The 24,113-nt window shown below is 41.7% G+C and overlaps 1 protein-coding gene across 4 annotated transcripts in view; it reads right to left on the bottom strand.

Moving 5' to 3' along the window:
• The window catches only part of DPYD (dihydropyrimidine dehydrogenase), a 490,336-nt gene that overhangs the window by 306,012 nt on the left and 160,211 nt on the right, over positions 1-24,113 (bottom strand). For all 4 annotated transcript variants that reach the window (XM_083510989.1, XM_083510988.1, XM_083510986.1 and 1 more), the window contains 3 exons: positions 19,241-19,437; positions 15,704-15,785; positions 12,452-12,539 (listed from right to left, as the gene is read on the bottom strand). In XM_083510989.1, coding sequence (XP_083367115.1) covers positions 12,452-12,539; positions 15,704-15,785; positions 19,241-19,437 — 367 coding nt within the window. The remainder of the gene's footprint in view (positions 1-12,451; positions 12,540-15,703; positions 15,786-19,240; positions 19,438-24,113) is intronic.

The following is a 24,113-nucleotide window of genomic DNA, read 5'->3' as shown; positions in this document are numbered from 1 at the left end:
CAAAAGAGAAGATACACAAGGACTGGAAGGTGTTTAAAGGATACTTGCAAAATCATATTGAAAAATCAGAAGTCCCATTAGAATAAACAAGTTCCGTTATAAATACTGAAATACTAAATAAGATGGATAACAATGTGTAACAGAAAAAGAAGTAGAAAATTGGTTTAAAAGTGTGTGAAAGAAAGTAATAGAAGTGGAAAGAAATTGCAATTGAGTAGATTGGAAGTCTAACACAAGGGTGGGGTGAGGGGTGAGGGATGGTGGTGGGGAAAGGAAGTATCTGTGGGATTGAGTGTGGGTATGTATGAATATTTTTAAGGATTGTATGAAATGTATGTTTGTATATTCGTAATATGTTTGTATTAATGTTGAATTATTTTAATAATAAAATATTTGTGTTTTAAGAAAAAGTATTTATAAAAATACATTTTTACATGGGTAAATTGCTTGGAACCTTTTATTCCTTAGCATGAAAAACACCCGCCAGTAATTGGCACCAGATATCAAGAGATTTTAGTGCATCTCCTCCCCCATTGTTTTTCAGTGGAGTTTCAAAATCCAAGAAGCTTAGCTCACTACCTTGCCTGGGGGGGGGGGTAAAATGGAGGGGGGAAATGAGCGTGCATTTCAGGAGCCATTATTTAAATTTTGTATTTTGTCACGGCTCATATGAAATAAGGTAGCACGACATTAAAATAAAATTGTCTGGAAGCAGCAAAATTTGGCTCAGTGGTAGAGCATCCTAAGCTGTACCAGGTCAAATGAACTGAACTCCATGGCACATTAAGACCCCAAAGTAGAAACTCTCTTTGCAGCAATACATTTGGAGTGGGCCTGTTTGGGCCTTTTGGCTTGGGGACCAAGTGGATGGAGTAGCTTAGGGATCGGCTTGCTAGACCCAAGTCAGATTTTGAGAATCCTCATGATGGCAAATGGTTGTAACATTTAGATATAGAATGATAAAGGAATCACTGCGCTCCCCCCACCCCTATTACACAGCCGTAAGATTCGTGTGAAATTTTATACACATTATTTAAGAACAGAATTGTCATTTATTTTAGAATGCCAACATCACTGACATTTCAGTGGGTGGTTCTGTCATAGTATGGCCAGAGAATGAAGGGGAGGAGCAGAGACAGGCAGAGGAAGGGGGGCAGGAAGTGGCGATCGAAGAAAGAGGGTAAAGCCAGGATGCGGAACGGCTCACAGATGTTGAACCAGAGCCTCAACACCGCACAGGAAGTTCTGGCACAGACAGTGAAACAATGCCTATTCCCTCTGCCAAAGAAAGGAGAGTGTTAAAGAGGAGGGGGCAGAGGCATCACATGAAACTTCCCCGCCTTTTCTGTTGGAGAAGGGGCAGGCATAAGTCATTCCCAGAATCTGAGCTGGAGGATTCGGATGCATGATTGTAATGCGCTGCTTGTACATATGTAAAATATCTCTGAGTGAGCAGAGGCATTTCTTGCAAAGAGCATTCACAAGCCATCACAGGTTCCAGTGCATATCATGCTCTGTCAGAAACGAACATCACCAGGGTGAGCATCTGCTACTGGAAGGAAACTCTGTTCATTGCAGAGATTGGGCAAAAGGTGCTACTCCTTCTTATCCTAGATGTGAGAAACTTCATTGACCTATGTATGTGACAGAACTCCATGATTTGTCACAAAAAAACAGAAATCATAATTCCTTCTGCAAAGATACTCCAGAACTTGCCACATTAAGAATTTTGTTGTCTAGTCCCAATTCAAGACAGCACTTCTCCTTTCTGCTAGTACACTGCATTGCACTTTACAGACAGAAATGAAACACAACAATTATGTTAATGGACAGTCTTCCATCCAGACAGAATCACTGTCATCTTTCAAAATGCTCCAGATCAAAGACTTTCACCTGCATCCTCACTGTTTAGCTTGATCATGGGGCTTTGCCTTCTCTCCCCTGGCCCCCAAAGAGGCCCAGTTCAGAAGCAATGCTAAAATATAGATTAGTGCTACAGGCACGACCTACAACAAACCAAACCCAAACCTGCCTCCCCTCTAGTTAGTTAAGCAAACTAACTTCACAGCACACATAATCCATGTTTTGAAGTTGGCTTGTTCAGAAATTGCCCAATGTTTTTTTTTAAAAAAATGCAATCTATTTTTAAAGAGGCTTTAGTAGATTTTATCCATATAACCCAAATAACAAAACAGAACTTTGTGAAATGGCAATATCTGACTAGTATGTAGCACAAAGTAGCTTTGAAACTGAAATGAAATGCTGTAGAGGTCCTTCTGCGAACTGCATGGGAGAAGGGAAGGGAAGGGATGCATGTACAGTGGTACTTTGGGTGAAGTACTTAATTCATTCCAGAGGTCCGTTCTTAACCCAAAACTGTTCTTAACCTGAAGCACCACTTTAGCTAATGGGGCCTCCTGGTGCTGCTGTGCCGCCGGCGTGCAATTTCTGTTCTCATCCTGAAGCAAAGTTCTTAACCCAAGGTACTATTTCCGGATTAGCGGAGTCTGTAACCTGAAGCATATGTAACCTGAAGCGTATGTAACCCGAGGTACCACAGCTGTAGAAAGAAGTTTCACTGTTTATTATTATAGTTCATACACATAGCATGAAACAATGTTTCAGACCACAACTCCCATCATCCCTGACCACTGCCCATGCTGTTTGAGGCTGATGAGAGTTGGAGTCCTAACACATCCGGAGAGCACCAGTTACAGAAGACTGGTTTAGTGTTAAGTCTGAACCAGCTCAACATCTCACTGTTGGAACTTTTCGCAGACAGATCCAGTCACATGTACACTTCAAACCAGATTATTCATGCTTATTTAAAATAAAAAAATGGAGGGAGGGAGTCTAGGGTTAAAATGCTGCCAAAACAAAAGCTTTGTTGTTGCTTTAAAAGAAAATGCTTTCGTGCATTCTATTGAATAATTAGTTTGGCAGGAAAATAAAGCAAGATTGCCACGAAAAGAGCACAGACACACAGTGGCCCCCCATTCTGCATGCTCCTCATATTATTGCTCAGAGATCTCTCTCTTCCTGGAGAATCTCAACTAGTGCCTCCTGCAGAATGTAGCCATCGCTTCCTCTTTCTTTCTCGGTCTTATTTATTTATTTATTTAGCAGAAAATGTAGCCATATTGGGCAGAGAAGATGTGAAAAATGCTTCAGATGATCCTGCCCTCCCACTCTTCTTATGGGAGGTGAGAAACTCAGTGGGGAGGTTTAGAAGGGATGGTGGAGGCTGGAATGTACAGTAATAATGAGACGACAAAATTGGCATGAGAAATTATGTGAGTATATGTATTCCTAAAATACTTGTGCTGGCCTCTGGTCAAAAAAAGAAAAAAGAAGAAGAAGTCCATATGCAGAAAATATCTTCCAAATTTAGTTTATTAATCAGGAGCAAGAGGCACAATTTCTTTCTGCATCACAAGCAAAATGAACATCTGTTCACTTTTTGTCACATAGGTTTTTAATGCATGTGGGTGGGTGTGAACAGAGCCCTTGATATGTAATATTCTTCCCATCTGCACACCAGGTGGCACTGCATAGTTAATCAGAAGATAATAATTGGCACTAGGTGATTACTTACTTTTTAGGGATAAGGGAATAAATCAATCTTGCGACATAAAAAAAATAAAATAAAGTGCACCAATGCTCAGACTTTTAATTTCTCTTTTGCTGCCCAATTTGGTAACGATCAATGAGATTATCTGATGACACTATTGTTTCCAATGGTATGTTAATTAGCACTGAACAAATGCAATTACAGAGAGGATCTTTCCATGAATGGTTTGATTTGCTCTTTCCGATATAGTTCTGTAACCTTCAGCTACAGAAAATTATATAGCATTTGAGCAGGAGGGAAGGGGGAGAATGTTGTCTGTGCATTCATTTAAAAAGGGCTACCTAGGACACAATAGGATTCACTGCCACACAAGACCTCTAGGCAGCTAAGAAAGGAGTAACAGGTGCTATAGCAACATCCCAGCTATATACAGAGGGAAGAAATAATGGGCCTGACAAAGCCAGCCAAACCCCCATGAAAGCATCTCACAATTTAGAGTTGCAAAAAGCTGCCCGATAACTGCATTCACCCCCTGCAAATGTAACCATTCCTACAAAGACTTAAGCTGTGAATGACTTGAGCAATGAGAATTCCAGCACTTCTCTAGGCAAAAGGAGCTCCTGAAACTCACTTAGAATATTCATCAGCCTGGCTTCCTTTTATTGCCCTTAGCCCCTTTCCAGCTCTGCTCCACGCTTCCTCTTTGGTGGCCTTTTGCAATAGTCAAGTGCTGCAGGAATGCGGCTCTGATAAAAAACCGCTAGCACAGAACGGTCGCGGTCGTGCAAGTTCTACAGAACAAGAGAAATGGAACGAGTTAGGAGTCTCTTTGCGGAGTCACAGTTTTGACTGCATTATCCCATATGCTACCTCATTGCACTCCTCAGACCTCCAGGTAACCGAATTTAAATGAACGGTATTAACTTCTTCCTACTCCGACTGACATAGATTAATTCTGAAGTGTTAACACCCACAGTTACCTTTGTTTTGCATAAAGACGGGAGAGCCATTTGGTTCATATTTTAATGCAAATGTAACCTGAGTTGCGGGGACTCGGCTGGCGCTGTGGGTTAAACCACAGAGCCTAGGACTTGCTGATCAGAAGGTCATGATTCGAATTCCCATGATGAGGTGAGCTCCCGTTGCTCGGTCCCTGCTCCTGCCAACCTAGCAGTTCGAAAGCACGTCAAAGTGCAAATAAATAGGTACCGCTCCGGCGGGAAGGTAAACGGCGTTTCCATGCACTGCTCTGGTTCGCCAGAAGCAGCTTAGTCGTGCTGGCCACATGACCCAGAAGCTCCCTTGGCCAGTAAAGCGAGATGAGTGCCGCAATCCCAGAGTTGGCCACGACTGGACCTAATGGTCAGGGGTCCCTTTACACTTTACCTAACCTGAGTTGCATTTGTGGAAACAAAATGGGAACTGAAACACAGGTGTCCTTTGAAATTTGAGCTTCCATTTTGAGGTGAAGTTCCCTGAGTGAAAAATGTGTGGAATACATGTATACTCTCTACACACTTATGCCCTACACATGAGTAGCACATGGATAGGGCTTATGGTGACCCACAAAAGAAGATAATTCATGAAAACAACTGCAAAGCCATTTTTTAAAAAAGTGAGCAGCCAGGAACTCCATGAAATGCCCATCTAGTTGTTGTTGTTATGGATATAAGTATTGTGTCTGTCATCTAATCAGCTGCAAAGCTGGCCTGTGGTCTTCTGTGAAAGAAATACATAGCTATGGTGGTACAGCTCAGAATGGCCTGCCCCCATCAGTATCTCATTTCCCTGCAAAGCTGAACAATTAAGGGAGAGTCCTGGTCAATCTAGAAATGCTCAAGGGAAAGCTTTGATGTTTAAGCAGAATAAAAGTTTCTGGGAAGTTTAATTGCCCAATTAGTGGAGTGTGTGTGTTTGTGTGTTTAGAAAATAGAAAAATATTTCTGCTTTTAAGTAAAGGAAATCATCCCAATATAGTTCAATGCCAATGTCTCCCACAATCAATCATTTTGAAATATAGACACACTGGGCTTCAGGCAGCACAATGGTCCTTCTGTGTCTGAAGAACGAAGGAAGGAGGGAAGGAAGGAAAACCAACTGGAATTCAAAATTAATTATAGAAATGAAGGAGCTAGCTGTAATTGATTGTTTCTGGGGTATGTGAGGAGTGATGTTATTTTAACTAGGTTCTGCGCCTCCCATGGCATTTATTATCACTGATTGTTGTATTTCACTCATGCACACACACACACACACCCTACCTTATTGATTAATTTCTAAAGTTTGTGGCATTTCCCTTTAATAACTGATAATGAAAGTGACGGCAATTACACACAAGACACATGTAGCTTAGAGTGAATGCCTACAAATGTCGTTTTGAAATTCAGGGTCTCCAAGCCATATATTTTAGGTTCCAGCATTTGCTTGTTTAAAAACACCAATTATGTGCAATTAATCATAACAGAAGCTTTTAGGCTAACAAAGATTAAAAGCAGGTGATTCCTTAAAGCAGGTAGTGCCAGGGCACATTGTATAGTTGTTACCTGGTGACAGCTACAAAAATTTCCTGTAGTGGCTTTATCTGCACAGAAAGCCACTACAAGCAGCAAACAATTGAGGATTTTGTTCAGTTCTTAATAGTGGGATGAATAAAGTTTCCCACTAGCAGTGCTTTTTTCAGGGGATATTGTTAAAAAGTGTGGCACTTACTGCAACCATATCACGGTGCGTACAGGCACCTCTCTCTCTTTTGGTTAAAAAGTATGACAGTTACTATACCAACTTCATGGTAAATACCAGCACCTGTTTTTCCAGAGAGAGAAAAAGGACTGCCCACTATACACTATTGGATGTGAATGTCTCACCACATACAGCAGTGCCCATTATATGAGATGAGGGTTGGTGGGAATTCTGACCTTCTGACAACTGAAACAGCCCCAACACAATGCAAAACAAATTTGCAAAAGGAAAAAGCAGCTGTGATCTCCAGCCGGTAGAAAAATCAGCTCCTTGTGTTTGGGATCTCATTTGCCTGGACCATGGTGACATCAACAACCAACACAACCATCACCTCTATTTTCACTCTCCAGTGTAAATGAATATGATGAAAAAATGCAACCCAATGAAAGAAAGCAGCTGCAGATTTGAGGATAGGGTCCAAATGGAATGAGAGAGGGAGAAAGCAGGGGAAAGATAAATGAAAACCACTGGGAAGAGAAGACCAGGCTTACCAATCCACACAGCTGCAGTTAAATTTCCATACATTGCCAATTTCCAGCACTCTGTGGTCAGCCACTTTCATGTCCAAGGGCATGAAAACTACCCTGGAGCAAACGGCTATTCACAGCTCCACAGCAAATCACTCTCTGGTCATCTTAACATATCCTTTACGTCAATAATGACCTAAGCATTCACTGTAGACCAATCGTCTAATGGTAACATGCTAGTAGCAAGTGTGTTCCAAGCAAAAGGGGATGTTTGTGGCTATCCCACAAACTCCCTTACACAAGCACACATATGTAGAATACAGGAACCTCTCTCACACAGAGTCTGCATATATTGTCCACCTCTCTCGCTCACTCCTCACCCACACATCCCTCACATGCACTAACATGATGAAAATCATGCACTCACTTCTTTCCCTGCTTCCAGACTTCCAGACTTCTTTTTTACCATGGTAGTGGTACATACAGGACAGAATCGTTTGCAGCTCACATGTCATAACCCTGGCCTTTCCCTTATTGCATCTGTAAACTCATTCTCACCCCAAGAGGGATTTTGGTTTTGAAAATAATCCTTCTAGCACCCTTATGCTGACCCACTCTAGAACAGGCTTTTAGTGAGGCACTTCAGTAAGAAGGAATGGCAGGATTGTCCCAAGTCTCTTGTTCTGGATCTGGAACTGCAACACGATCAGCACTGAAGGGGGCATTTACGTGCTGCCATGCTTCAAGCAGCAACTATGCTGCAAGACATCTGGGGTTGGTTTGGAACCTGAAATGTTTGGTGGGATACATTAGGCTGGGCTGTATGGCACTGCAGTTGGAAAGAATTCAGGTTTAAGCATCTTCTTAAAGGTAAAGGTAAAGGGACCCCTGATCATTAGGTCCAGTCGTCAGTACTTCTATTTATCTACTTGCACTTTGACGTGCTTTCGAACTGCTAGGTGGGCAGGAGCAGGGACCGAGCAACGGGAGGTCACCCCGTCGCGGGGATTCAAACTGCCGACCTTCTGATCGGCAAGTCCTAGGCTCTGTGGTTTAACCCACAGCGCCACCCGCACCCCAAGCAAGCATCTTCTTACGGTACACCAATTCTTTGCTTCAAATTGCATCCTTCCAGTGCCAAGATATATGGAATAGGGGAAGAGGCAAGTGCTCTGCAAAGGCACTGGAATATAAACAACTAAGCTACACACTGCTCCTCAAAATCGGTACAATTCACCACCTCTACACTGCCAAGATAACCCTTTCTTGTTGCCTTTCAACTCTATGAAACTGGTGGGTTGTCTTCAAAACTTGCTTTGATATTTTTCATTACCAGCACCATCATCAATCACACTAGTACTAGGAAACACATGCGTAGTGGCTGTACCAATCACACTGGCAGCAACTGGAGTAAGCAGCAAACAGGCATGGACAAACTCACAATAGGTTTCCTCTAGAAATAAAGCTCACGTGTTTCATAATGCAACAAAGGACTAGGACAACAACCTTGCTGGCCACAGGCATTGCATCCTCCCCATGTGGATTTGAGACCATGTAAAAGTGAAGGTGCATGGAACAGAAGTTGTAAGCAAGAAGCCTTTATAGCATAGCACAACACCACAACGGCTCACTTAATGCAACTGTTAAAAGTATCAACCTTTGTTTCCCATTTCCTGACTTTTTGGAGGTTGAGTCACCTTAATTCTGGTCTCAGACCTTTGGTTTGTTTGGATTTTATTTTTCTAGAATAATTGGATAAGTATATTTTGTTGCTGCAGGAACCTGTCCACGATGCACTTTCATATCTAACTGGACAGAAGTCCTCATTAATGCCAACTATGGGGGGCAGGAATTGATGCCGGGGAAATTCAAACTGGGAAATTCATCAGTTCAATCCATTATTCTCACCACAGTCACCCCATTTTCACTAGTGAAAACAACCGCTGTTTTGCAAATGTAAAAGAATGGCAGCTACTCAAGGCAGTCTTAAATGCAGGCTATGATCATGGGATGGATTCATCATAAAGGCAACGTGAGTGAGAACAGCTATAGCTCAGAGAGAAACCGTCTGTTTTGCATGTATAAAATTCGGGTAGTGGAACCGGGGAAAGAACTTCTTCCTGAATCTCCGGAGAGTTGCTGTCATTCAGAGGAGACAATAATAGGAGAGGTGGGTTCAATGGTTCGACAGAGCATAAGGCAACTTCTTATGTACATTCCACTATGAGATCAGTATTAACACAGCAGGTCAAAAGGAAAGGAGCTCTTGATTTCTCTTTTCCCCTCGCAGACATTATTTCTTGTCTGTACACCTCACAAAATCCCAGCTGTGCCTAGCCGAGTAATCTCAGAACAGAGGAAAGATTGCTGATAGTTTAGCCTAGCTCTCGGTTACAGAGACAACCAAAGCTCTTTATGTATTCCCACCTAACTTCTGGGATTTCCCCCCTCCCTGAGCAAAGGGTGGGATGAAGAATGAAGGGTACATGGTTTGTCAGATGGATTAAATCAAGAGGGACGGTAACCTGGCACGTTGCCTCATGTACAATTATCAAGAAATATGACCCCATGGAAATTCCTACGCGTGGAAGGTCTCAAACAATGAGAGGATTTAGGATTATATAAATCACAATGGCCTGTAGTATAATCACATGAGAGAACAAACCTGGAAAGCTTATTATACTGAATACCCAGATGGAGAACAACAGTTGTTGCTGTACTAAGAATTACCACTCTTGTAATCAATAACAAGGAAAAAAGAACAGTTGGGCAACTTGTTTCTTATTATGTTCACTTAGGCAACGTCTAGATCAATAAAGAGCATTAAGTCTCATACCACTCTTGGCTCTGCATACTCAATTTGCTGAGCGTATGCTGGGGAGGGATTTGGTTGTACATTCACAATTTTTTAGCAGATAAACATGCATTCCACTTGGAAAGCCATTGTTTAAATGCCGGGCAATTTTTTTGTAGCATATCGAGACAGCAAAAAAAAGGGGGTCTTGGTGAAGTATGCTAAATATATATTTTTAAGAAAATGAAAAGCATAACCAGAGAGGTTATTATTTATTGTCCCTAATTTTCAATAACACTTATTGTTCCTAAGGTTGACATTTAGGCCACCTTCACGGAAAAGAAGCAATTTTGGAGTATAGAAAATGTGTGTCTGTGATGTTGTCCATATACCTCAACATCTGCTAAGATCAGAGGAACTTCAACATATTTATGCTTCCTTCCTACTCCTGCCCCAATCTGCTCACTGCATGTATTCAAAGTGCTGGTTTTGACCTATAAAGCCTTAACCGGCTTAGGACCACAATACTTCAAGGAGTGCCTCTTTTCGTATGAAACTACCTGGACCCTGAAATCATAACCTGAGGCCCTTCTTCATGTGACTCCTCCTCAAGAGGTTCAGAGGGTGGCAACACAAGAAGGGGCCTTCTCTGCAGTGGCTCCCTGTCTGTGGAATGCTCTCCCCAGGGAAGTTCAGGTGGCTCCTTCATTATACGACTTTAGACGCCAGGCAAAAACATTCCTTTTTAACCAGGCCTTTGGTTGATCTGATTCACATTCTATGCCCTGTTAAAATGTGTTGTTGTTGTTTTGTGGTGGTGGTGGGGCTATTGGGTTGTTGTTTTTATTTTTATTATGTATTTTGTGGTTTTATAACTTTATTTTATTCTGTGAACTGCCCTGAGACCCCTGGGTATAGGTTGGTATATAAATAACAACAACAACAACAACAACAACAACAACAACAATAGAAGCTAACCAAACTGGAAGATCCAACAGCAATTTGAAAGATAGTGAAAGATAACCACATGTAAGATAACCACGGATCTCTTGATCTGGGCATTGCTTTCTATGTATGGTTGATACTGGAAGTGAATGAACCTGAGGATGATTCCAAATGGGGAAACCAAGCCAGATGGGTGGGGTATAAATAATAAAATCATCATCATCATCGTCATCATCAAATCTCAATGTGTGTAGAAATGTGAGTCATTAACATCAAAACAGCCCTGCTTTCTCTTTCTAGGTAGTCAATTCATGATGCTTTTGTCATGATGGTTTTGGGAGATTCCTTCTACCTTGTCTTAATGACAGGTGCATGGAATTTGCAGGAGAGGAACAAGATGCAGGGGATACAATGCAGGGACATAACGCATCCCCATGACGTATTATATCTTTTGCACAGAGGGGAATTCCTTCCAGCTAGGGCTGTGACTCAATCAAATTCTTTGCTGACTAACCCTATGAATTCCAGTTCCAGTACCAATTCAACAAATTTGCACAAAACTTGCATGAAAACAGCTTACTTTGTTTTTAAATGATGCATACAAGTGTTATAGCTAGCATCGCCACAGAAGAGTTATTCCTGTGCAAGGAAAATGCCTCTTTCAGATAATACCCGAGATCTGCATGCATAAGCACAATATTAAGAATATTGGATGGGATCCGTTGGGTGCCTTTGCATTCATGGAAAGGCTTTTGATCCAGCAGACACTTACGTTAATAGAAGAAAAGGGAAGGCATTTTTGCCCCTGAAGCTCCTCACATCTTCTTCCACCCTGTTCAGGAGGGTCCCTCAAGTCTTTGGAGCAGGTTGTGGGAACTGAAAGGAATTGGCAAAAACTGCCTTCCCTGTTCTTCCACAAGTAGAGATATCCACTAGATCAGGCACAGGCAAACTCGGCCCTCCAGATGTTTTGGGACTACAACTCCCATCATCCCTAGCTAACAGGACCAGTGGTCAGGGATGAGGGGAGTTGTAGTCCCAAAACATCTGGAGGGCTGAGTTTGCTTATGCCTGCACTAGATCAAAGGCTTTAACATGGGTGCACGTGTAATAATTGGATTATACCCTTTAAAAAATGCTTCCAAATCACCTTTAGTCTATTGAATCCAACTAACTAGTTTACCAAATGCTTAATCTCTGCTTTCTCTATCTGCAGACAGAGCTAAAGTCTTGAACCGGAAGCTTAAAAAGCGCATGGGCAGGCAGAACAGACCACACAAAAATAATAGTGTACAGCCCTTAAAATTACAATTATTGTGGTTTTTAAATTATGTATAGTACTATCGACTTGCTTACCGTAGTAAACATTAAGGGAAGGGCTACCAAAAAAGCAGTATGTTCCCTGTGTGTGTGTGTGTGTGTGTGTGTGTGTGTGTTTTTAAAGATAATGTTGATCCTGCAATCTGCTGACATTAATTTAGCATAAATAAGTCCCCTAAGGATTTTGTTACTTAATGATCATATTGAGATCTTGACTAAATTAGTGACATCTATTAAATAAAGTGCTCCTTAGGAATGTGATAATTGTACTAGAACATATTGATTCAGGTTTTATTAACTCTGTCCCTAATATAACACAGCAGCCATTGCCAAAGCCAACACCGTTTCATACTTCCACAGCCCCAGAGAAATATTTCATGTAGGTAACAGGCATAATTATATATTGGGGAAAGTGGTCGGTACCAGAGAAGGTTGCATTAAAACTAGTTAGAGGATGGCGAAAGCTCCTCACATGCTAACGGTACCACTTCGTGAGATTAGTGTTTAAAGGTCTCTTGCTGAGACACAGGAACACGGCCCGTTTATTACAGCATTAATCATACATACAATACTTCCAGTAAAACCAAGTACAGAGGAAGAATGATGAATCCCTACCAATTCCAATAAAGATTGCTTTGTAATCATCTTCCTTCAAGGCACTGAGCGTCAATCCTTCCGCCGAAAGCCCTCTGCCGCAAATTATCTGAAAGATAATATTAGGAAGCTCATCATCACTTTATCAGTCACTTTTAAGCTCAAGACATTCAGAAGCTTTGTCCCGGTCATTCAATCAATCATTTTAAGAAAATATAAAATTCCACTAAAGGCCAAAGGACTTTTTTTTTTTTAATGTTGTTGACCCTAGACTTATATCTGAGCCAAGACTGCGAACATATAGCAGAAACTGATTAAATACTTTTGCTGGTTCTTTATGCCCACTTCTAAATGCAATTCAAAGTGCTGGTGCTTACCTGTTCACTTTCTATGGTGGGCAGTGTTGCGGCTAAGCTGAAGGCCACGCCAGTGATCTGACGATTGGCAGGGCCAGATCACCCAGCTGCTGGCAACTGTCCAATGTCAGCAGGTTTTGGGCAGGCATTCCCTGCAGGGTGGTCCCAACTGGCCAATAGGCATTATTATTATTATTATTATTATTATTATTATTATTATTATTAATACCACGCCCATCTGCTGGGTTTCCCCAGCCAGTCTGGGCGGCTCCCAATAGAATATTAAAAACAAAATAAAAGATCAAACATTACAAACTTCCCTAAACATGGATGCCTTCAGATGTCTTCTAAAAGTCTGATAGTTGTTTATTTCCTTGACATCTGATGGGAGGGCGTTCCACAGGGTGGGTGCCACTACCAAGAAGGCCCTCGGTCTGCTTCCCTGTAGCTTCACTTCTTGCAGTGATGGAACCACCAGAAGGCCATTGGAGCTGGACCTCAGAGTCCCAGCTGAACGATGAGAGTGGAGACACTCCTTCAGGTATACGGGGCCAAGGCCTTTGAATTGTGCTCGGAAACGTATTGAGGGTCACTTGGGCCCACTCTCAGGAGGGAATAAATTGTGGCCTGCCCCAGCTCTCCTTCTCAGCCTTCACCGGACACCTTTGCTCCTGTATAAACTGGCCTAGGTACTGAGGTAACTTTGAAGGCCCTCCTTCAGGTGCCGCTGGCATCTGAGGTTAGGCAAGCAGCATCAAGAGTGCCCCATTTATGACATCCTCACAAAAGCTGCCCTGGTCCCAACCTTAGTATTGTGCTTTTTTAATGTAGTATTTTACCATGCTATCACTTAGTCTCAAAAATAAAAGGACCGCCAGTAATCAGAGCATGAGGTCTTGCTGAACTTTGAGTCGCTCCGTGCCCTTATACTGCTTCCTCCTATGCTCATGCCTTTCTAAACTACATGCAACTTGTTCCACTTGTTAATGTCCATTACTGTCACAGTTCTCTTAAGCAATGTTTGAAGTTGCTTACTGGAACATGGTGAGAAAGGGCATAAAGAAAAGTCAGCACCGAGTTGGACGTTAGGATTTAGAAGGAAGCATCTGTAATAAGAATGGAATGCACGGATAAAATACGGAATTTGCTATCACGAGATGGCCACCAATTTTGACGGCTTTAAAAGTGGATTAGACAAAATGGTGGAGGAGATGGCTAACAGCTACTATTCATGAGGACTATATGGCACTTCTAGGGACAGAGGCAGCAGGAGAGGATAGTGCCCCTATGTCCTGCTTGTGGACTATCTATGAGTATCTACTTGGGCACTGGAGAAAACCAGAGGCTGGACTAAATGACAGGCCTTTAGCCTGATCACACAGAGCTCTCGTTATATTCTTAGGAAAAGGTGTGGGTTGTTTTGATTAGCAAATATTTGTATTTGAGGGAGAATGCGTAATGATTTTACTGACACACCTACTGCATACTGAAATTCTAAGAAGACCCTGGACCTCCAACCAGAAGGATATCTCCTCCTGCCAGTGACTCTGTGTCTTACAACCTGGTTTGCTTTTGTGAAAAAATATTTTAAGAAACAGGTTAAAAATAAAGAAAAGCTTTATTCCCATCCAAGCTGGGGACAGCACCACAAGCACATACACACACTGCGCGTGTTGAGCCGTCCGCAACATTGAAGTGAATGGACAATCTTTGCTAATATGGAAGCTGAAGGTATATATCCAAGACCCTTAATTCTTGGTTGAGTACATGTTGAAAATTATCTTTTCCCCTCTGTTCATTTAAAAGACGTGGTATAACTCATAATTATGAAATGATAACCAAAGCACAGTTGCAATCCTCCTCAAACAGATACTTTATATTCACTGGGAACAAAAAAATAAATCATTCTAATTTATCATACAATGATGTGGATTATACACACACACACGTACACACGCACACTTGGGGTGGTGGGATTTAGTATTCTTTAGGCCTAGTCCTGTAACTTTCAAAAACCCAAATTATTCTTAGAAAAAGAATTACATGCATAAATAACTTCCAGTGCTCAAGACAATATTGCATTCTTCATCTGAGAGCACCGCAATTACTCTGATTTTGCCGAGGAAAGAGTTTTGTGCGGTGGATATGCAAAGAACTGAAAGAGATCTCTCCATCATACTCATTAAGGGCCACGATAATATCAGGGAAAATGAAAGGCTTTGGAAGTATTGCATCTTAACAGTGTGCCAGCATATACTTTGCTGCTTAATAGTTTTATTATCATGGTATTAGCTCCGTGCAAATGATCACATACGTTCGTGGACAACATTAAGTATGATAATCAATTTAAAAATATATACCACAAAACACGAATAGGCGAGTCTTTTCAAGGAAGTTTAACAATCATGCAGGGTTCCCCCCCCAAAAAAAACTGTATTATTAATGCTCCACTTAGTTACTGTGCGAGACAGGTCTTCCCCCCGAGATGATATCTGTACACATTGTAAGAAAATGGAAAGTGTCACGGATTAATGTTTTTTAACTAATATTTAACTTGCATAAAAGGAGGAAGAGGGGGCTGGAAACAGCAACACCACGACGTGATTAAAGAAATCAAATCCTTCCAATAGCTACACTGAACCCCTAAAGCAATTTAGGTATTTGTTTCTTACAGACAATTAATCACATGCAGGCAAGCCAGATGAGAACTATTGATTGCCCTTTTCCAAACTAGTGGCATTCAGACAGCAGACAGACAAATGCCCTGAGCAAGAGAAAGCATCTTCCTCCCTCTGCCTGGTGTAGCTTTTAATTGTTCTTCACTAATGTGCATGACATTTTGCTGTTAATCTTTGGCAGAGCTCGGCTCCCTTTTTTTCCTGCGAGCTATACCAAAGCAGTTTATATTTTTCATTACCTTCACTCCGAGGTCTTTCATAAGCTCAGTTTCGAAATGTACTACATCATATGGCAGACGGAACTGGGGGATTTCAGATGTACTAGAGAGAACAAATAGAATAGAGCTGATGAAACATTTCCCAGCTGTTTTACAAAAGAGAAGGCATCCTGGAATATTAAACATTTAAACACACATGCACAGAGAGACAGGCAGGGCATACTTAAAGCGGCTGAACACAAAGTAGGGAGTGCATCTTAAAACTTGCAAGAGCATGGCTAATCTAATGAGCAGACAGCAGATACCCATGTTGGCACCTGTGGTATAAACTCAAGAAAAATATTTCAACCCATGTAAAAAAATAAGGCATGCTGAAAAATTATATGGCATGCTATATATATATATAAAAACCACTTAGAATAAGAAGTAAATATTGTATAGGCAAATGAAATTTATATTTATATTTTACCTAAAAGCAAAATATGTCTATTTAAAGCAAAAATATTATATGAAGACTTGCTATAATTGAATATGTAAGGAGAATAGTGTAACCACAATTCTCTAGTCTGGCACAGAGATCAGGTTCAGATTGGGTGTGATGCAGGTCACTAACAGTTGTTTATTTTTGAATATAAAGACCTCAGCAATATTCAGAGGGTAAGGACAGAAGTTTACCATAATGCTCCTGGATAGATTGGAAATGTTATCTAGTCTTTCCCCCCCAATTCATTTGTTAAAAAGTAACTGACACATCAGTTTCACCCAACCCGGGATCAAGATTGCAAACAGTTCTTTGTCCTCCCCTTTACCTTCTTTCCTGTTTCCATAATACACACAGGTTCCACTTTCCAAATGCTCACTAGGCAAAATTTCACTTATCCAAACATAGAGGATTATGCAGAAACCTCACTAAACACACAGCTGATTCAGATATCTAAACAGCTTGCCCACTTCCTTGTTTGTGCTTTGCTGGTCAATGGCAGCCAATTTCCAGAAAAAAACACAGAGAAAATGCGGGTGGGCGAGAGAAAGATCAGCCAAATCAAAAGATCAGGAGAGATCGAACATACAAGTTTTTCTTTTGTCTCTCTTTTGCTTGTTTTAGGAAAACCATGGTGGGAGTGGGGAGAGTGATCGTGGATTAGAAATGTTCCCATAGGAAACAATGGGAAACATTGGCTCATTATGGGAACAATCACCAAACAAACGATTTCCTGGGATCACATTGTGTTCAGAAAGTGTGACCTGCTGGTATCTGTGTTAATAAAATATTTCCCTTCCTGCACCAGCAGTTATTCACAAGACCCCAAAACAAAAACAGAGATGAACATACCCAGGTAAAAAAGGTAAAGGTAAAAGACCCCTGGACGGTTAAGTCCAGTCAAAGACGACTGTGGGGTTGCAGTGCTCATCTCACTTCCAGGCCGAGGGAGCCAGCGTTTGTCCACAGACAGCTTTCCGGGTCATGTGGCCAGCATGACTAAACTACTTCTGGTGCAACAGAAACAGTGACGGAAACCAGAGCACATGGAAATGCCGTTTACCTTCCCGCCGCAGCGGTACCTATTTATCTACGTGCACCGGTGGGCTTTCAAAATGCTAGATTGGAGAGAGCTGGGACAGAGCAATGGGAGCTCACTCCGTCGTGGGGATTCGAACTGCCGACCTTCTGATCAGCAAGTCCAAGAGGCTCAGTGTTTTAGACCACAGCGCTACCCGTGTCCAGGTATCCCTCTTCTAGACCAAGCCAATACATGTCAGCTTGTATCTCTCAGTTCAGCTCCTGTGTCCCTCCATAGTTCTCTCCTGGTTTCTTCTTCTTTCTGCAGCAACCAATAGTGCTATTTAGAACTTTCTAGTAGTATTTCAAATCTGCTTTAGTCCTTTTCCCTCTCTTGTAGTCTCTTTTAACTCCAGCCCTTCAACTTTCTGACTCCACAAATGCTCGTTTCTAGCTTGATTTATATACTGAATTTTCACTTCCCCTCCAAAACCTTTCGCCAATCAACAAGGTGACTATTCTCCTTTTAAAGCTTCTGATTCTCCTTAACTGCTAGGTTCTTAGTATGAACCTTGGATCTGCCTGTGAACGACAAGCCCATTGTACAAAGCACTCTCTTACACTTTTAGCCTCCCTGTAAACTTTTGACCCTCCTGTGCATGGGAGCCTTTAAAGCAAGCAAGCAACCGTTTAACAATCCAAGTCTTTCAACCAAAAACCAAACACAAAATGGCTGAAAGTTTTATCCCCTCACAGGCAGCATTACGGTAAAATGTACTGTAGATTGCTTAAGCCTACTACCTTGAATATGTGGCATCAAACTATTGAGGAAATTGCTAAGAAGAGTAAGAGGGTCTCTGCTGTGCAACTACCAAACATTCTATGGCCCTTCCTAATAATTTATTGGCCACTTTTATGCTTTCAAGCTTTATGTTCATGCTGTTCCTTTCCTTGAGGCTTTTAACTTCGTAAATTGCCTAGAAATCTATAGCTATACAGTTGTACCTTGGAAGTCGAACGGAATCTGTTCTGGAAGTCCGTTTGACTTCCAAAATGTTCAGAAACCAAAGTGTGGCTTTCAATTGGCTTCAGGAAGCTCCTGCAGCCAATCGGAAGCCGCAGAAGCCTCATCAGATGTTCGCGTTCCAAAGAACTTTCACAAACCAGAACACTCCCAGATTTGTGGTGTTCAGGAGCCAAAACGTCTGAGTACCAACACATTCGGGATCCAAGGTACAACTGTATGATATAAATCTATAGCTATATGATTGTGTAAGAACGCACATGAAATTAATTTATTAAAATGAATGGTCTGATTCTGTCTTTAGTGTTGCTACTTAGCAAGGGCTAAAAAAGTTAGAAGTGAAAGACTGAACATCAAATTCGCTCCCCAAATGCTATCTGTATTTGGCTTCAGTTATTCAACATACTGAATAAAAGTATATTGTTTACAATAAAAAGATGAAGTGGGGTTTTTTCGGGGGTGAGGGGATTTGATACTTAGAATGTATATTTTGCAGAAAACCATGCCCCTCCCCAAACTTCAAATTGTTGTAGTTGAATGATGAAAACATGGTGTTCAGAATGCTTTATTTCCAAATTTAATTTTACTTTATATAATTCCGAGCACAATTCAAAGTGTTGGTGCTGACAATTAAAGCCCTAAACAGCCTCAGTCCAGTATATCTGAAGGAACGTCTCCACCCCCATCATTCTACCCGGACACTGAAGTCCAGCGCTGAGGGCCTTCTGGCGGTTCCCTCGCTGTGAGAAGCCAAGTTACAGGGAACCAGGCAGAGGGCCTTCTCAGTAGTGGCACCCGCCCTGTGGAACGCCCTTCCACCAGATGTCAAAGACAACAACAACTACCAGACTTTTAGGAAGACATTTGAAGGCAGCCCTGTTTAGGGAAGCTTTTAATGTTTGATGCATTACTGTATTTTAATATTTTGTTGGAAGCCGCCCAGAGTAGGCGGGGTATAAATAAATTATTATTATTATTATTATTATTATTATTATTATTATTATTATTATTTCCAAATTTAATTTAAATCTACCTTAAGCCACCAACATAGCCTTCCTTTTCAAATATGGTGATGTTTGAGTAGCCCAATCGAGCCAGAAAGGTGGCACAGCTGATGCTTGCAGGCCCTGCTCCAAGAAGAGCTATCTTGGCATGGTAGGCTTCTGGCATTTCTTCTGGTGGTGGCAAGGATGGACTTCTACTCTGAGGAATATTCATTGCTCTGAATACCTGAAAAGGAAATGCATTAAAGTAGTTAATGAGTACAGAAGACAACACCCCTCTCCTCAAGCCCCAACAGTTAACTTGTTTGAAAAATGTCCATTCGTAGAGTTTGTCATCACATATGAAAATGGCAATTCTCATAATATTCTTTATTGATTTTCATTAGCACACTCCATATATACATATTATATTATATTTCACATTTACACCCGCTCCCCAGAGCCGACTTCCCTCCTTCCCTCTTCTGGCCTTTTATATCGCATCTAACTTTTTCGCATTGTCTTCATCCATTTTGCATATTATTGTTCTTCTTTCGTATTTGTCAATAGAGTGTCTATAGTCAAATAAATCCTCCTGTATATACAATTCTTATTGTCTGTCTATATTCATTTACAACTACCATTGGTTACATTAATCACATTGTACATTTTACTTTTTGTTATTTTCTTTATCCAGAAATTTTCTTTGTATTTCACATTATGAGGTTTATTTCAGTTCTACTGGTTTCACTATTTCACCTTATCCTTCCTATGTATGACATAAATTTTCCCCATTCTTTTTGAAATGTTTCATCACCCTGTTGTCGAATTTTCCCCATTAATCTAGCTATTTCTGCATATTCCATTACCTTCTGTCACCATTCTTCTACTGTTGGTACTTGCTGTTGTTTCCAAACTAGGTTTGGAAAATGGCAATTCTCAGTGTTAAGTATCAAGGAAGCTCATCACACAGTGAACACTAAAGTTGCAAACTATCCTTACGGAATGTATTCCAATGACTGCCAATCACAGACAACTGCTGCCAGGGACTTGCGGGACACTGATGAATGTGCACTGGGAGAAAGGGGGCTGGAGTCTGACTCGAGAGAGGGGGTCACTGATTTGTGGGGGACTGTTCCAGCCAGGAGTCAGAGGCTGAGGAAGCTTCAGAGCTGGAGGGTGGAGCACAAGATGGGTAAGAAGAAGAGGCAGGTCAGGCAAGTGAAGGGCTCGATACTATGCCACCCTCTCCTGAACCACTGTCCCCCGGAACCAGGAGGGGATTGAAATGGGAGGAGCAGAGGAAGTTGCCACGCAGGCGCAGTCTTTGGTTCCAGGTGCTCAACCTGTCAGGGGAAGATACATAAACTGGTGGAAGGGGAATGATCACCTGTTGCTGCAACTGCTCCGTAGAGCACAGACAATAGCTGCCTAGACACTAGATTGGTGTGCACAGGTATCCAGAGCTGTAGAAGCAATTGTGTTATCTTTGACAATACAGAATTAACTATCTGTGTGTGCATTCCTTTGGCTGGGAAGCATCATTGACAACTGCAGAGAGTTTGAGATTTACTTGCCAGTTGCCTCACTTTTATCTGTTGGATCGCATGATGGAAGATTTGGGGGGAGCGGGGCGGTCAAAAGCAATGATAGTTGGGGCAAGCTGTGATACTTACTTACAACCTAAAACAGGTTTCATGGAAGTGAATTCTACTTATTTAGAATGCACTTCTAATCAAGTGTGCTTACAATTCCAGTCCAGGTGAATAAATACTATAGAACCACATAGATATCACAGTTATTAGATTCCACACACGCCCAGCCCCAAAAGCCCAGGACCAGAAGCATTTATTTGACAGAAGTAGACCAAACCAAGAGTCTAGTCAATTGTAATTTTAAATGAAGAAAAGTTGAGCATGACTGCAATGTAGTGGTTGAGAGATCATGCAGCCATGCAAGAAATTCTAAAAATTCAAGGTTGAGTGCTTTGCTTTTAATTTTGCCTTCTCGTGCATATGGCTCTCAGTAACAGTACAATATAGGGTTTAAAAATAAAAGACCTATGCTGACCATCTATGATGCTCAGTCAGTGTTCCACGCTGTGAAGAAGTGTGGGGTGCTCTTTCATAATTATTTATAAATGATTTTAATAGTACAGACCCTATAAACAGATATACATTTTCACTATCATCTAAATCAGTATTCTCCAAAGTGGTGCCTGCCCGCCCCCTATATTTCAGAATATAATTCTGATCAGTCCCAGCTATCATGGTTAATAGTCAGAGATGATGAGAGTTGAGGTCTTCAACATCTGAAGGTCACCAGATTAGGAAGGCCTATTGGAATCACACAGCATTATAGAAAAGAACATGATTCCTACCATTTACAGCAATGCACTCCAGGTGGAATTGTGCTTGGGCCTGGTGTGAAAGAACCAGCTAGGGCAGCAGATAGACAACAGAATGCTAAAACATCTGCACAGGCTATCCATATACTACCAGGTCAGGTTCAAGGATCTTGCATGCCTTTTTAAGACTCATGGGACAATTTAAACAATGCCCGGCAAATGCCAGAAATACAAGATGCTAATCGGCAAAAACAATTTGCATTTGTGGCACCTTGATGCTGACCATTTGCACTTATCTACCTGCAAAGCCAGCGTGATGTCTTGTTTTGTGCTGCGTTACTGGCACAGCCAGTCAATAAGTCTCCCACCCTATGCACTTAATCTGCTGGCACAGTATGTTTTCAATTGGGCTGTAAATCTTGCAGTGCACAAAAAGGCAAGGACCACAAACCATTTAAAGTGCCACATGGAAGACAAAGGGATTAACCCAGCTTAATTGGTTTATAACAGCACAGTTTAAGCACTTAGGCAGGTATCCTACCTGAATGCTTAGGGAAGGCTGCACAAATATTTGAGGCAGAAGCACAATAGGCACTTTGAACTACCGAGGGCAGGAGACAATTCCCTAATTGCTTACATATGCCCTCTCTATCATTGCTCCCATACCTTTGCTAAGAAGCAACCCTGGAGGTAAACCTAAAAAATGAAGAGCACACTGCTAAATAGCTTCTTGGAAGTAAATATTACAACCCAGTGGTTTCCAAACTTAACACATCCATAGAAGCCTTTATTCAAGTCCACCTGTAAAGACCTGTTGGGACTCAATGTCACCCTGCACAAACCAGGACACATTCAACACTTCTCTACACATACCCACTGCAGTGAATGACAGATAAAGGTAAAGGTAAAGGGACCCCTGACCATTAGGGTCTAGTCGCAGACGACTCTGGGGTTGCGGTGATCATCTCGCTTTATTGGCCGAGGGAGCTGGTGTACAGCTTCTGAGTCATGTGGCCAGCATGACTAAGCCACTTCTGGCAAACCAGAACAGTGCGTTTACCTTCCCGCCGGAGCAGTACCTATTTATCTATTTGCACTTTGATGTGCTTTTGAACTGCTAGGTTGGCAGGAGCAGGGACTGAGCAAAGGGAGCTCACCCCGTCTCGGGGATTTGAACTGCCGACCTTCTGATCAGCAAGCCCAAGAAGCTCAGTGGTTTAGACCACAGTGCCTCTCGTGTTGGTGCCCAAATCGTCAATAAGGGAGGCCTCTTCACATCACAATCTCAGTGAGAAACCTCATACAGTGGTACCACAGGTTACATACGCTTAAGGTTACAGACTCCGCTAACCCAGAAATAGTACCTCGGGTTAAGAACTTTGCTTCAGGATGAGAATAGAAATCATGCAGCGGGAGGCCCCATTAGCTAAAGTGGTGCTTCAAGTTAAGAACAGTTTCAGGTTAAGAACGGACCTCCGGAACAAAGTAAGTACGTAACCAGAGGTACCACTGTATATGTTTCCATGGAGCCCTAGGGATGCAGACTGAAAGCCATCGCTGCTGCTCAAAATGTTTCACGCTATTCTCTCTCAAGGAGATCTGGGATGGAGTTCATTTCATTTATGTTTTACTTTCATCCCACCTTCTTCTCTAAGCTCATGGTTCTCCCCTTCTTCATTTAATCCCCACACCAACCCTGTGAGGTAGGTAAGGCTGAGAGGCAGCGACTGGCCCAAGGCCACCCTGTGAGCTTTGTGGCTGAGTAGGAATTTAGACCCTGGTCTCCCAGGTCTCAGCCCAACAATCCAACCACTACATCACACTGGCTTTCATGACAGACCTTTCCCCCTAATGGAATTAAAGGTCTTCCTGCTTTGTTCAGATGTCCATCAGAGTCATCGTCTCTGGGAAAATGTGCTTGACTAGATAGCCCAGAAATGCTCATACGTTGAACTATTCTCTCTGCAAGCTGCTTTTCTCTAGAGGTTTGTGGAATAAGTTTCAGTTGCCCCTGAAAAAGAAGAGTAATTGTATTCAAAATATTTGGGGACTCTGATACTTAAGCTTCTTTCTGGAAAGTTAGCTCACAACACTTTGAGGTCCACCTCTTGATTTCCGCCTGTCCTTTTGTTGCTGCTCAGCCTCTCCTTCTGACATGCATTTGCCAGTGCAGTTTATGGCTACAGTAGAAGCTGAACATGTTAATTTTGATAGATTTCGTCTGCTGAAGATAACAAGAAATTATTCAATCTTGCATGCTTGGAATGCAAGTGGAATATTACCCCCAAAATGCATTATGAATATGACAGATTATTGTTCCTTATCATTTCTATAATATATGAAATAGTCATTAAAAACCACTGCCAAACTTGAGGGGGGGAACCTAAAGTTTGCAACATTTATGAGCATGATCTGGGTATAAAATGAGTGTATATATTCTAAGCATATATTTGTGTGCGTACATATTTCAATAAATTTTAAATTATGCAGAACTACCACATTGCTCAACTGTATTAGAACCCTTGATACCAATAGATCACTTTAAATAAACTTAAAATGCTGTGATGAAAACCATT

The sequence above is a fragment of the Podarcis liolepis genome, assembly GCF_965112155.1.
Source record: "Podarcis liolepis genome assembly, chromosome: 6".
In the NCBI taxonomy this organism is placed as follows: domain Eukaryota; kingdom Metazoa; phylum Chordata; class Lepidosauria; order Squamata; family Lacertidae; genus Podarcis; species Podarcis liolepis.
The sequence above is the reverse complement of the archived record's forward strand: the minus strand, read 5'-3'. Positions and strand labels throughout refer to the sequence as shown.